This window comes from Apodemus sylvaticus, chromosome 9 (assembly GCF_947179515.1).
Source record: "Apodemus sylvaticus chromosome 9, mApoSyl1.1, whole genome shotgun sequence".
NCBI lineage: Eukaryota > Metazoa > Chordata > Mammalia > Rodentia > Muridae > Apodemus > Apodemus sylvaticus.
The window spans coordinates 73,285,008-73,300,500 of NC_067480.1; the positions used below are offsets into that span (position 1 = coordinate 73,285,008).

Sequence of the window (15,493 nt, forward strand, 5' to 3'; positions counted from 1 at the left end):
TCCCCCCAACAGCTGATGAATTCTGGGGAGGGAGAATCAGTTTTCTTCATGGTTGTGGTCCTGGGCAAAGTGTTCGGGTTCCAGCAGATGGCTCTATGTACAGGCAGCACAAGATGGACTCTGTTGGTTAGAATCTCTCCCTCCTTCAACCCTGTACTTTCTTCCTCTCCCTTTCTCCTCCTCCCTTTATTTGCTTTTCTGAGTAAGCTCTGTGCTGGTTAGTTTTAACTACAAACTTGACACAACCCAGAATCATCTGGAAGAGTGTTAGTGAAGCACTGACTAGGTGAGAACGGCCTGTGGATGTGCCAGTGGGTTTCTGTCTTACATTAGTTGATGTGGGCAGACCTGGTCTATTGAGGGTGGCATCGTTCTCTGCACGGTGTGAACAGAGGAAGCAAGCTGAGTAGTGCAGAGAGCAAGGAGGCAAAGAGTCACACTCTCTCTTTGCTCTTGACTATCGATGTGGTGCGACTAGCTGCTTGAAGTCATGCTCTGACAAAGTTTTAAATACTAGGGAATTTATTAACACAACAGTAGATCAACTGTAAGTGTGTTTGTGTGTATGTGTGTGAGAGAGAACTTTTAGGTGTATTTATATCTATCTATCTATCCATCTATCTATCTATCTATCTATCTATCTATCTATCTATCTATCATCTATCATCTATTATCTTTCTATTTGTGTATGTATAAGCATGCATGTACACAGGTTCCAAGGTACATGAATGGCAGTTACAAGACAACCTTCAGGAGTTTGGTTCCCTTTATTGTGTGGGGACTGTATAGAACTCAGGTCTTCAGGGTTGGTGACAAACACTTTCCTCTGATGAGACATCTCTCCAGTGCCAGGTGTCTTTACAATGGCTGTCTATGTGTTTCAGTGGCTTCTAAGTTACATTGCTTATTGGTGTCATTTATGTGTAATTTATTTTGTATGGCACTAGGCAGCAAACACATATAGACTATATATACTCACATATACTAGGCCATCTCTACATTAAACTCCCACCCCTTTCAGAAGATTTACAGATAATGCAGAGCTAAAGCTTAAGCTCACTTTAAAACTTGAGAAGAAAATCACATGGTCTGCTTTCCCCATGTCTCAGAAATGACTCCCCGTTGTACATTAAATCATATGGTGGTTCCACAAACTGCAGCGTTTATATCAGTGACTGAGTGAGGAGTGTAGATGAGGGAAAGGGTGAACTTTCTGCCCCTAAGTCAGGACAGCTCTGTTGATATTTCTAGTGCCCTCTTTGAGATGGCACCTGGAAACCATCTCCAGGTGTTTGGTGTATTATTTTAAACTAAAACAACTGACTATTTTATTTTCACATTTCACAATATAAATGAAAAACTGCACTTTTTGTATCAGTTCTCCCTCTAAAAGTATTCTCTCTGTTAGGAAGGGAAGTTTCCTTGTCATGAATCTAGTAAACCCTCAGGCTCAGCACCAAGATCTCCTGGTGAAACAAAACAAGAAATATAAAATAATAAAGAGCCTGTCTGCTCTTTACTATTGGGCTGAGTCATGCCAGGTCATGTGGGCACCATCATAGGGTAGGTGGGGGGGGGTCTCATCCTTGGAGGCCCGGGCATCAGGGGCATGTGTCCTCCTATGGGCGGTCTCATCCCAGGAGGAGGAGGGTCCATCATTGGCACCACGGGAGGGCCTCCTATGTGGAATGCAGGCATTATGCCAGGCTGAGGGGGACCCGCGAGACTGGGTGGAGGGGAGTTCATGGTTCCTGCAGGTGGAGGACAGAGCTGAAGGGATCTTTCCTTGTTGAAATGCAGCCAGTGTTTTGTCAAGCAGGCTCTGGGCCTACTCTTCCATCCATTTCTGGTAATAGTGTCTCACATTCTCTCCATGTTTTGGACCACTGCAGTGTGTCTTCCTCACAGATGAAGAATCGTGGGTAAAGTACATATCACAGTAGTTACAATAAAACTTAGCTATGTTGCTCCACAGGCCATTGGCTACCCCGGTCCCTACTGTCAGGAACTAGTGTTTGGTGTATCAGACCTGTTGAGGTTTCTTGACTCTCAGAGAGTAGGAACAGCAGCCAGGAGTTTGGGTGGGGTTTCTTTCCTTTCCCATGTCTCTTCTTTCCCTAGTCTTCCAGCTAATCTGGAAATTCTTGGTTATTTAAGTCCTAAGAGTAAACTGGGGAGAGTCTGTGTATTTACATCTCACATGTGTTGCATGTGTGTGCACATGATGCTGTGTGTATCCATATTTTCTGTGTGCACATGTGCCACATCTAATACCTATGGAACAAAATAATTCTTACCTTCTTTGTTTTTATTTTGGGGACATGCAGAGACCCTAGGAGTGGCTTTTGTCTCCTTTGCACACATGGAATCGGTTTTAAATGAACGCTTCTTTGAAGATGGTCGGGCCTTTTGGAAGCTGAGGATGAATTCCCATGTTGTTGGTGGCACTATGACTGGGGAGAAGAAGGATAACTTCTCCAAGCACATTGTCTATACTCTCCAGCACACTCAGGTTTGTGTGGTGTCTTCTGAGACCTCTGACTATGGGGGAGACTTGCTACCAAAGATGCTCTTACCTATTTGAGGAGCATTTGGTTGCTCTGTTTCCAAATGATCACAGATTTGGGTACAAGAAATGCATTCCCATTTTTCCTTTACTAGAGAGATGCTCTATGCCCTTTTCTAAATTTCCTCTGTAGTGACACACTATAACCTATAATGCAACAAGTGTTCATGCTTGTGTGTATGCATTTCTGCTAGTGTGTACATTGTAGCTAAAGATCAATTCTAGGTTTTTTTATTCTCATATTTTTAAAGATTTATTTTTATTATTTATAATTATGTTTATGTGTGCCTATGAGTATGTGCATGTAAGCAAATGTGCCATGGAGTCCAGAAGCATCAGATTCGAAGAGTTACAAATGGTTGTGAGCCAACTAATATGGACACTGGGAACCAAACTCAGCTTTTCCAGAAGAGTAGCAAGTGCGACTAACTGAGCCGTCTATTGCCTCCTTAGTTTTTAAGACCAGCTCTGTCACAAAACCAAGAGGTTGTTGATTCAGCAGGTTGTCTGGCCAGCAAGTCATATAAACTCTTCTTTCTGCTTTCAAAAGCTAGGACTTAAATGTGTGTGCTGGGTAAATAGTTCCCCATACACATACAACAAGGAATTTTGTATGTGAGCTATCTTCCTAGCTCTGAAGGAAGTTTTCTTGAAGCAATAACAGTAGTCTAACACCAGATCAAGCACCACTACAGACTGAACTACAGTCAGTTTTTCCATTTCCTGAGTTTCTAGTCCAGATGGATCTCAAGTCTGGTCACACTGAATCCATTCCATTGTGAAGTTCCTCAGGAGACTGAGGTTTCTGTCTTTCAGCCAAAGCAGAAGTCTGAGAGGCCTATCTGTGTCTCCTGGAACACTGATGTGGAGAACGGGAGATGGACACCCTCAGGCTGTGAGATTGTGGAAACATCTGAGACACACACAGTCTGCAGCTGTAACCGGATGGCAAACTTGGCCATCATCATGGCTTCTGGGGAGCTTACAGTGAGTATTAGTAGCTCATTCATGTTTCTCTGACTATCTTGTCTGAAATCTAGTGGAGGCGCTTGACAGAACATCTTTTGTGCTTCCCCAGGGTCTTGGATATTACAGAAGGTAACCATAGAGGGAAAGGAATGTGTGCCACTCCTCCATGAGTAAACAATTAATTATGTGGTTAGAAAGCTATGACACTGAAGTACAAAATCAGATATAATAACCCTGTATGATTTAGGCTTTCTAAGAGGAACAGGACCAAAAGAATGAACAGTTGTTAGAGGGATTTTATTAGATTGGCTTGCATAATATGTGTGCATTCCAACAATGGCTGCTGTCACATTAGAGTGGCTGAGAACCCAGTAAATGATCAATATAAAGAGCTGGATATCTCAACAGCCTCACTCTGGCACTAACAGTCTGGAGGACTTCTGGAGCACCGTGGATTTCTGTTCACATTGGAAACCTGAAGAATCTGGATTCTGATATCAGCCAAGGAGCATTGTAGCAGCTACAATATCAGAATAGATGAACTTGTCATAAAGCAATGAGGCAAAAAGCAAAACTTTTCCCTTACACCTTTTTTGTCTAGGCCGGGTCTTCCCACTTCAAATAACCTGATCAATAACATTTCTCAAGGGTGTACACAATAGCTTATCTCTTAGTAGACTTGTGATTTAACTAAGTTGACCTCCAAAATGAACTGTCACAGACTATAATCAAACATACCCAATGTATTTCACAGGTCTCATTTAATGAGCAGTTACTAATGAGGAGTTTAATGATCTAGGACTTTTTGCTTGAAGCTAATTATTTATTGGTCAATTTTAAATTTCATGGGACAGAAGATTGATACTCAGTGGCATGTCTCATAGTGTAGTTAGTGACTAGTTGAGGTAGGACCTGAACTTTGAGATAGCCTGGCCCCAACATTCTTTTTCTACTAAACTATAGACATCAACCAGAAATTGCGTTGTAGGCATTCCTACATGCCATTGAAGATTGATAATACACTGACATCACTCACTACTCATCCCCACCATCAAAGGATGTTCTGCACTCCATTACTGGAAAGAACATCTGCAAATGTTAATTCCCAGAATCCTGTGCCATTAGGTCAAAGATGTAGTATAGGGTCTCCATTGAGATATATCCACAACAGGGTCCATGAATGTATTGACTTATTAAAAGAAATGTTCTTCAACTTGTGTGGAAACTTTCCTTGGCTGATGTATCAGGAACAAGGGCACTTCCATTCTATGGAAGTACCAAGCATCTTATAGAAGAATGTGTAGCTTAGAACTCACAGTGGGACAACAGGGAGAATGTTCTCTTTTAGATTCTGTGTGGGACACTTTTTCTTGGATAAGTCACTCTATCCCTCTGAGTGGTACCCAACTCTCTCATGTCAAAGCAGCAATAACACAGTTAACACCACAGAACAGTTATAAATACTTGTATGCATTTACTGTAATCCTATATAAATGACCATATAAAGCAGCCATGGGCTAGGGATATGCCTGACTCTGTAAAGCGCTTGCCATGTGACACAAGAGTTTGTTCTCTAGCACACATGTAAAAAAGCTATGGCTGGTGACAAAGGCTTGAAATCTCCTCAGCTGGGGAGGCAGTGGATCTGGGAACTCACTGGTGAGCTCCAGGTCAATGAGAGACCCCTTGGTTAATATTCCTTATTGTGGCACCTGAAGTTGTCCTCTGTCCTGCACATGCATGTGTATACAAGTGTACCTGCACATATATATGTGCCCCCATACAGATATGCACAGTCCTATTTTACTGATTAGCAAACAGGCTTTTATATCTCACCATAATTCCTATGACTGGGAGGTGACAAAATTGTGGGCAGTTTTTTAAAAATAGTCTGTGATAGTGTTGTATAGAGGACTCTGTGATGCACTGGCTGGTATTTTCTTTAACACAGAGAAGGCACCATGAATTTTCAAACTATTGGACTGTTACTTTCAATCTAAATTTGAAGTGCCTCACATATCAGCAACGTTGTTAGTGCTCAGCCCACTAACAAAGGCACAAACAAAGGATCGAAGAGGCACAATCCACTTCAGATGTTTGGAGAAATGAGGGATTTAATGCAGGCAATTGTGCACTCACAGAATCTTTAGAAAGAATGGAGGAGCTTCAGGGTCATCCCTCCCTCACAGTTCAATCCAAAACACGATTTGTGTTCTATTCTTAGGCAGGGGAGAGTTCAGCTACAGATCAACTGACCTACAGATGACTGGTAGTTTCCTTTTTTTCTGCCTTCCCAGATGTCTGTATTTATATTCAATGAAGAATCTATACTACACCCAAGAGGGTATAGTACACACTCTGACAAGGGGTTCTGGGAACAGTAGTTTGTAGATGTCCTCTCTAGTATGGAGGGCCAAGAAAACCCTGGGGTTGTGTGTGAGTACTCAGAGTTGCAATCAGATTGCTCAGAGTGTCATGGATAACATTCAGATCATTCTGAGGCCAAGGGATAGAAGCCCTGAGACTTTCAGGAGGTCTGAGTAAGGTGTTGTCTTGATTTTCTGGTGTTGAGGGGGGATTTTATTTCTATTGTGAGGCCAACAATTGTTCTCCTTCCTGGTAGATGGATTTCTCCTTGCATATCATCAGCCATGTGGGTACAGTCATCTCCCTGGTATGTCTCGCCTTGGCCATGGCCACCTTCCTGTTGTGTCGTGCTGTTCAGAACCACAACACCTATATGCACCTGCACCTTTGTGTGTGTCTCTTCTTGGCCAAGATTCTCTTCCTCACAGCTGTAGACAAGACTGACAACCAGGTTTGTGATCCTTGGGCTGTGCCCCTATCCAACTGCACCATCTGCCCATGTCCCTTTGCTCGTCACTAGCTAGTTCCTCCTCCCAGGACCTTTTCATAGTGTCCCCTGACAGAGTCCTAGTTTTCTCTCTATTGCTGTGATAAACACTATGAATAATTCAACTTGGGCAAGAAAGGGATTCTTTTGACCTACACTTTCATATCACAGCCCACCAAGGCAAGAACTAAAGTAGGGACCTCGGAGGAATGCTGCTTGCTGGCCTTCTCCTCTTGACCTGCTTCCTTGTACAGTGTAGGACTATCAGCCCATGGATGGTGTTGCTCATGATGAGCTGGGCTCTCCCATGTCTGTGCTCCACACTCTTACCTACAGGTTAATCTTATCAGGGCAATTCCTCAGTCAAGGTTTCCTCTCCACAGATGACTTTAGTTTGTGTCAGAGTGACAAGAAACTAACCAGCACAGTCAAGGTCTCACTGAATTGATCTATTGTGACAGGTGTCAGTCTAAAATCAATTCCTAAAAATTTTATGAAATATTTTAGTCCCTTCCATTGTTTTATTTTCTTGTTATTCTTGAGTATGTGATATACACGTGTGTGTGTGTGTGTGTGTGTGTGTGTGTGTGTGTGTGTGTGTGTGTATCTGTTGGAGCACAAATGTGTGGTGTGCATATGGAGGCCCAGGGTAAAGAATTATCCTCAATCACTCTCCCACATTTCTCTTTGAGGTGAGGTCTCTCAGTCAAACCAGTTACCGTTAGTCTCACTAGCAGGCTTCCTTCCAGGCACAGGTGAGCTACTGTGCCCACTTAGCACGTATGTGGGTTCTGGGAATCCAAAATTTTTGGAGAAATCCAGTCCTTACATTTCTGTTACAAGTGCTTTAGAAATAGAGGTATCCTACCACCCCTGCTTTAAAACATATATATGGATAAATGAACCTGTCAGGGAATGCGTATGACACAACTAACAGGGGATCAGTTCTCTCCTTTCATGCGATCAAGCTTGGCAGCAAGTTCATTGATCAGTTGAGCCTCTCATTGCCCTGAACTTGTGTTAGGGCAATGACACAAGGCAGAATCTCTCACTGGTCTGTAACTCACCAACTAGTCTAGGCTGCCTCGGTAGTGATCCCCAGGTGTCTCCATCCCTCCTCTATACTGTCAGGCCTACGTGTGCACATTTTCTTGGCTGGCTTTTACAAGGACGCTGGGGATGGATTATCTTACTTATGGGCATGGAGTAGGCAAATACTTTACTGACTGATGACAGACTGAAAAGATTTCATACAAGTCTAGTTGGTGGCTGAATGTGATAGTGGACTTACTTATAGACCACATGGTCACTTACAAGAGTCTGGGTGACTCCCATGTAGTTGCATCACTGCAGAGTCACACTGCATTGTGGATGGTGTTCTCTTGGAAAATGTATCATGGAAACCCTTTCCCCCTTAAGTTTCCATTGCTTATATTCCCTAACACTTTCTAGGGTTACTCTCAGCTATGGGAAACCTGGAGGAAGTACACTTGGAGTCCCAGGTAGCCATTCTCTTCCTTCCTTGATGAGATCCATTACTGTGACCACAGACCTTTCTCTGTTTAGTTGTCCTGGCTACCTGGCCAAGATATTTACTCCTCCTAGATGGTGAAGGGGTGACTACATTATGCTTAGTGGAAAACAGACTGTATTGTTTGAGGAACCCCAGTAGAGGCCATTTCTCTCTTTCTTTTGTACTTCAACCTTTTGCCTGAAAGGGGGTTCCTGACATGCAGACTTCTTCCCCGCAGACTGTTTGCGCCATCATTGCAGGATTTCTGCACTATCTTTTCCTTGCCTGCTTCTTCTGGATGCTGGTGGAGGCAGTGATGCTCTTCTTGATGGTGAGAAACCTGAAGGTGGTGAATTATTTCAGCTCTCGAAACATCAAGATGCTACACCTCTGTGCCTTTGGCTATGGGCTCCCAGTCCTGGTGGTCATGATCTCTGCTGCTCTACAGCCACGGGGCTATGGGATGCATAATCGGTGAGTGTCATTTTCTTCTTTATAAAGACCTTGTTACTAAGCTTCATGATAACTGTACTAGCTACTTGATTGATGCCATGACAAAATAGTTAATAATAATAAAATAAGGGACTATGGTTTTATTTTAAATACATGTTGAAGGTATATAGTACATCATGGCAGAGGAGTCAGGGAAGGGATTCAAGCAGGAACCTGGGAGTGAGGAACCATGGAGAAAGGATACTCTCTGGCCTACTTATGGTCATATTCATTTAGCTTTATTGTAAGGCCAGGGCTACCTGCCTAGGAATGGTGTTGCCCACAGTAGTCTAGGACCTCCTGAATCAACGAGCATTTAAAGAAACAACCCAAAGATATGCCCACAGGTCAATTTGGTGTATTTCCTTCCCAGGAGACATTAGTACGTATTGAGTTAACAAGCACTATCACATCATTCAAACCACCGAATACTGATGTAGCCACTATGAGCAGTGATTCCAACACTGATGTCACCAAGTGACTCAATCCTGATTGATCATGTATATAGGCAAGAAGACATTTCTGGTGTTGAAATCATAGGACTTTGAGTATTCAAGGCCAATACAGATGCCTGTAGCTTTCAACTGCAAGAGCTAGGCTTCTACAGCTCCAGACTGTAGAATTCAGCGATTTATGTCTCAAAGTAATCAGATTGGGAGCATTCTAGTTTCATATCTGTTGTTCTGATAGATAAACTGCTTTGACAAAAGGCAAGGCCGGAGAGAAGGGGTTCTATTTTAGTTTGCAGTTCTAAGCTAGAGCTGTCATTGTGGGGAGTCAAGACAGAAACTTCAAATGTCCAGTCATATGGCATCCACAGTTAAAAGAAGAGAGAAATACAGTCAGCCCCATTTTCCACTCTTACACAGTTTAGGAACCCCCTACCTATGGGATGGTTCTATACACATCTATTAACTTAATTTAGACAATGGGCAACTGAGCCTGCTGATCTTCATCTTCCCAATGAGCGCTTCTACTTTCCTTCAGTTTTAGTGGTTATCTAGTGAATTTAACTGTGGTTACTTAAAGAATATGGGTGAGAGTTTATTTACAGGAGTGTGGGTAAGTGAAGAAAATCTCTCTCTCTCTCTCTCTCTCTCTCTCTCTCTCTCTCTCTCTCTCTCTCTCATTTTCTTTCCTAGCAACTTTAGCTGTCTATAAATCTTCAGGGAGAAGTGGGGACTTGTGATGTACTCATGGTAGCCAGCTGAGCTAGCATGAGGGCAGGTGCTTGGCTGGTAGTCCTTCCCAACTGGGTGCAAGGACGATGTAATAGCTGTCAATTAGTCAACTTGCCCTGGATTCCAATATTATTATCTTACTTAAAGAAAACTATGAAAATGCGTCCTTGAAATTGGAGTTTATCATTAACATGAAATACTAGTTTAACAGTATTTTACAATACTCAAGCAATGCTCATTTTTTTCTGCCTTGGGAAGAAGCAGGTCTCTATAGTTATATTGTTATCAGGAACACCAAATTTTTACTACATAGAGAACATACAACTGTCTGAGTTTACTAGTCCAGGAGGAGAGTATCTAGTTGGGCTAATTTGACTGTTTTCCTAAATGCATAAATAAACCTGCTCAGTCTGTATAATGGTACTCGTATATATGGTTTCTTTTTATTTTGCTTTTTATTTATTTACTTTTCCTTGTTCTTGCACTCTGGATTTTATTCCCCTCTTGGTCCACTCTTGAACTATTCCATGTCCCATACCTCCTCCCTGCAGCCCTGTCTCCATGAGGGTGTCCCCAACCTCACCTCACCAGACCTCTGAAATCCCTGGGCCCTCCAGTTCTTGAGGGGTTAGGTGCATCTTCTCTTACTGAAACCAGATCCAGCATTCCTCTGCTTTATACGTGTTGGAGGCCTCATGTCAGCTGGTGTATGTATGCTGCCTGGATGGTGATCCAGTGTCTGAGATCTCAGGGATCCGTGTTAATTGAGACTGCTGGTCCTCCTACAGGGTTGCCCTGCTCCTCATCTTCTTGCAGTTTTTCCCTAATTCAACCACAGGGGTCAGCAGCTTCTGTCCATTGGTTGGGTGCAAATATCAGCATCTGACTCTTTCATCAGCTTGTTGGGTCTTTCAGAGGGCAGTCATGATAGGTTTCTTTTTTTTTTTTGAGTGGTCCATAGCCTCAGGAATAGTGTCAGTCCTTGGGGACTCCCCTTGAGCTGGATCTCATTTTGGGCCTGTCACTGGACCTTCTTTTCCTCAGGGTTCTCTCCATTTCTGTCTCTGCAGTTCTTTCAGTCAGGAACAATTATGGGTCAGAGTTTTGACTGTGGGATAGCAACCCCATACCTCACTTGATGCCCTGTCTTTCTGCTGGAGGTGGGCTCTACAAGTTCCCTCTCCCCATTGTAGGGCATTTCATCTAAGGTCCCTCCCTTTGAGTCCTGAGTATTTCTTACCTCCCAGGTCTCTGGTACATTCTAAAGGGTGCCCCCAACCTCCTACCTCCCAAGGTTGCCTGTTTCCATTCTTTCTGCTGGCCCTCAGGGCTTTAGCTCTTTTCCCCCACCCAATGCCACATTATGTCCCCTTCTCCCCAAACCCCGACCCCTTTCCTTCCCAGGTCCCTCCCTCCTTCCCCTCTTATGGTTGCTTTCTTCTCCCTCCCAAGTGGGACTGAGGCATCCTCACTTGATCACTTCAGCTTGTTGACCTTTTTGAGTTCTGTGCACTGTATCTTGGGTATTCTGTACTTTTTTTTTGGCTAATATCCACTTATTAGTGAGTATATACCTTGCATGTTCTTTTGGGTTTGAGTTACCTCACTCAGGATGATACTTTCTAGTTCCATCCATTTTCCTGCAAAACTCAGGATATCCTTGAATTTTTTTATTTGATAATTTCTTTATTTACATTTCAAATGTTATACCCTTTCCTCATTTCCCCTCCAAAACTCCCATCCCATTCCCACTCCCCCTGCTCACTAACCCGCTCACACCCTTGCTGCTATTTATTTATTTATTTATTTACTTTTCCTTGTTTGTTTTTTTGGGGGGGAAGTTGTAAGGGTGGAGGATGAGTATAGCAAGATGGAAAGATGAGGGTGGTTGGGGTACATGATCTGAAATTCACAAAGAATAAAAAGTTAAAAAAAAAAAAAAGACCCGCTCAACAAAAGATTATTCATTCCTAGTACTAGAAACCTAACCAACTACAGGGCTAGTGAAGTCATAGATCTTGGAGGAGGGGTGATAACCCAAACTTTACTAAATTAGCATATATTCTAATCATATTCTAAATATTTGTCCTAATTATCAAAACAAATGAAGTCTTTACTTCTCAAGGAAATTTTTCTTTGCATCAAAGACCACCAAAAAAACCATCTGTAATCAAACTACAGAGTTGTGAACTCCTGTCCCAACTGATAGAGCTACAAGACACTCCTTCACCTAAGGCTCAGGGAATACTGAGGATGAGAGAGTAGAAAGATTGTAATTGTAAGACCCCGAGTATTTTCCTTACTCAAGGATGACAAACAATGAGTTCTTACTGGAGGGAATGTTGGAGTTGAGGTTTGAATGGCACAGTGTACTAGTGGAGGATTACATGGAGGTAGAAAGTTCTGTGAAAGTTATGAAGTGATCATTACCCTGGTCTCATGAGTCTTTGTCTATCATCCATCTTGGTTCACATCACACTGGTACCTACCTACCCAACCCACAATCAGCATTTTTGAATGAATGTCATTCTGTAGTATTGAGAATGCACAATTGCAAGGCCATGTACTGAGACAAATGCACTTGCCTCCTGTATTTTCCTTTATAGCTGCTGGCTGAATACAGAGACGGGGTTTATCTGGAGTTTCCTGGGACCAGTCTGCATGATTATCATGGTAGGGGAAACATTTCTTCAAGAACATTTTGGTGACCTCTGCTTGGTAAAGTTAGAAAGTGTAATCACACTGTGAAGCTTGCTAATCTCAAAACTCTTATGTTTCTTGGTTCTTGAGGTTTCTGAGTTAGGATGTAATTGAATTGGGATGTGATTTCTCTGTCAATTTTTATTGATGCTAAAGTGCAAAATGTATATAAGGGACAACAACTTTTCTTATTCATGCTTTGAATTTAATGGGAAATAAATCTGTCTGTAGAAAGAATCTCTTGTGTACTGTATGGAAGCATCACCTGTCAATAAAAAGGTGATAGCTTATTGCTGAGGCAGAATATAATAGGTGGGAGTATGGTAGGGAGATAGGAACTCTTGGATAGGGGCAGGCATGGGGAGAGATTTTCCCTGAACTCTGAGGAGAAAGACACATGAAATTGAGGAAAGGTTACCAACCATGTGGCAGAACTTAGACTAGTTTAAACGAGATAACCGAGTTACAAGCTAGCAGGAACCAGCCAAAGCTTGTAGCCTAGGCATTTGTTCACATACAATAAATCTCATAGCCATTATTTCAGGAACTCAGGTGTGAGTAGAAAAGCCAATTACGTCCATTTCTTCCAGGTCTAGATTTTGAATGGAAGAGAAAGTTAAAAAAATTAACTACATTTAGTATGTACAAGTATAGAGATTCTGTCAGTCTGAGGTTAATTTGGTCTATTAGAAGTAAATGAAATAAGCATTTCAGCTTCCTCCATGCTGGATAATTCTCATAGTTCTGGAAGGCTTTGTGCTGGGCAGGAAAGAACAGCAATGAACAATCTAACCTCTCCTGATCTTATATAAATTTAATAAAATACCAACCTGGTAGGCAAGATATGCCTCCTGGTGCAATAGTAGCATGAATATTTTTGGAAGTAACCATCTAGTTCCTGATTGGAATTAAATCCCATCACAAAGGAAAGATATGTAAAATATAAAAATACTTTAAAATTTTTAAAGACATATACATTTCATTATTATTTTTATCCCCATCTTTTCTCAAACCTAATATGTATTGAAAAACAGTCAATGCCAGGCATTGTGCTAATTAACTTAATCACAGTCTCTGTTTTCTAATAGCACCCTCCATGACAGGGCTGGAATTATGAGGGAGAAGAAAATCCTTTGATATAGCTAGACAAGTAAGCACACAGGCAGTCCCTAACAGGGACACTAGGAGATTGCATGGAGGAAGTGGAAATGCTTATTTCACTTACTTCCAAATTTTCAACACTATTTTTCCTCCTGAAAATTTTAGTTGTCAGGAAAAATAATCCCCTCATACCATAGGCTTTCCACTCAGGCAATTTTGCCTCTCGGGGAACTGATGTGAAAGTATTTTTTTCTGTTCTCACAAGGAAGGATGATAACACTGGCGTCTAATGCACAGTGTCCAAGAAGTTGTTCAGCAAACTACCAGAAGGGAGTATTGTACACCCCACATTAAGGGTGATTTTACCCTAGATGTCAATATTACCAACATGGAAAACCTAGGTTCAGGATTTGAGTGAATCCTATTGTCTTAGTTTTCTTCTCAGTGGCACTGCTGATTTTTACCATTCATTGCACTCCTGAGTTGTTTGTTACTCTTTGTGTAGAGTTGAAGTCTCATGGTCTTTCCTTTGTCCACTTCAGCATGTCCATCCTATTGTTTTTGTCCAGCCTGTTTCTTCAGTCATGTTGAGACTTCCAGGGTATAACTCCTGATATTCTTAGGAAATATAATCTCATAGCAAAAACCCTGATAGTCCAGCTCCTAGAATATTTTTGTTCCCTCTTTCATAATTATCCCCAAGCCTTAAGTATAGGAATTGTATTCCCAAGAAAGATCATATCAATTGGATATCCGGTACTAAATGGTCATTCCTGAAAACATACATGCAAGTAATATTTTGCAGACTAAGCCGGTTGCACTAGGAATATATTTGTATATAATAACAATGGGAAAAGAGGCCATGGATTTCAAAGAAAGTAAGAAGGGGTATATTGGAGGGTTTGGAAGAAGGACAAGGAAGGAGAAATGAGTGTAATTATATTCTAACCAACCCCCCAGTATCCTAACCAAAGCAACTTAAGGGAGAAAGTTTATGTGGCTCATAGTTCCAAGATATGTCCAATCACTGTGAGAAATCATGACTAAAAGAAGCCAAAGCAGTCCATCCCATTACATTTACAGTCAAGAACAACGAGCAATGAATTTATGCACTGTGCTCAGTTCACTCTCTCCACTCTCAAAAGACTCTGCTTAGGGTATGGTACCACCCACAATGGCTGTGTCTTCCTACTACTCAAGATAATTCCCCACATGCATCCTCATAGACTCATCTTAAATTAGACAGTCCCTTACTGGTGTTCCTGGAGGCTTTCTTCCTAGGTGTTGACAATACCAACCATCACACCACTTTGAGAAGGCTGAGGGAACACCTTTGAAGAGAAGGAATCATTTGTTCTGTGTCACAGTCTATGACATCAACATTGGTGTCGGTTCTAATTGATATAATGGGAAACAGCTGGTGGAAATAAAAATATGTACATGGGAACAACAAAGAACAATTTATTGCAAGGGAGATACATATCTCAGAGGTATGCATTATCATCACTCACACTGTTGACTCGGAAGCAGGCAGGGAGTTTCAATGCTTAAGAAATGGGCTTTGAATTCTGTGGCATTCTGTGTCATGAAATAACAGGTTGGCTAACTACAAGTGGGGTGTCTTATGGGGGCCATCAGTGGTGATGCTAGCTTTCTCCTGTCCATCCTGAATTGAGAGAAGATGCATCAGCTTGGTAGCTATTGCCTATGTATCAAGTCCAGGCTATTCAGGCCTGACAAATCCAGGATTACAACCGGGCATCCTCCATCCAGGACAGGTTACTAGAGGCTGTATTTTACTGTGTACATGAACTAGGCATGGTCAGTCTATGTAGCTTTTCTACAACCCTCTGCTTATCCTTGCAGATCAACTCTGTCCTCCTTGCCTGGACACTGTGGGTGCTGAGGCAGAAGCTCTGCAGTGTCAGCTCAGAAGTCTCTAAACTCAAGGACACGAGGTACAGCCTGTTTCTTACCTTCACTCACTCCCCTCCTTCTGTCAAAGCCTTGCCACCCTCAGCTTTCTCCATATATCACATTCACGTGCAGGTGCTTGCATGCCATCACACACATATAGGAGTCAGAGGAAACTTTGGGTGTTGGTCTCTCCTCTCCTG

General features: G+C 42.2%; 1 protein-coding gene and 1 pseudogene across 2 annotated transcripts in view; one reads left to right on the forward strand and one right to left on the reverse strand.

The window, feature by feature from the left end:
- Adgre1 (adhesion G protein-coupled receptor E1) overlaps nt 1-15,493 on the forward strand; it is a 99,652-nt gene that overhangs the window by 76,371 nt on the left and 7,788 nt on the right. For both annotated transcript variants that reach the window (XM_052192080.1, XM_052192079.1), the window contains exons 14-19: nt 2,328-2,512; nt 3,383-3,553; nt 6,159-6,353; nt 8,141-8,376; nt 12,182-12,248; nt 15,243-15,334. In XM_052192080.1, the coding sequence (XP_052048040.1) occupies nt 2,328-2,512; nt 3,383-3,553; nt 6,159-6,353; nt 8,141-8,376; nt 12,182-12,248; nt 15,243-15,334 (946 nt within the window). The remainder of the gene's footprint in view (nt 1-2,327; nt 2,513-3,382; nt 3,554-6,158; nt 6,354-8,140; nt 8,377-12,181; nt 12,249-15,242; nt 15,335-15,493) is intronic.
- On the reverse strand, nt 1,426-2,104 carry LOC127692738 (U1 small nuclear ribonucleoprotein C-like; annotated as a pseudogene).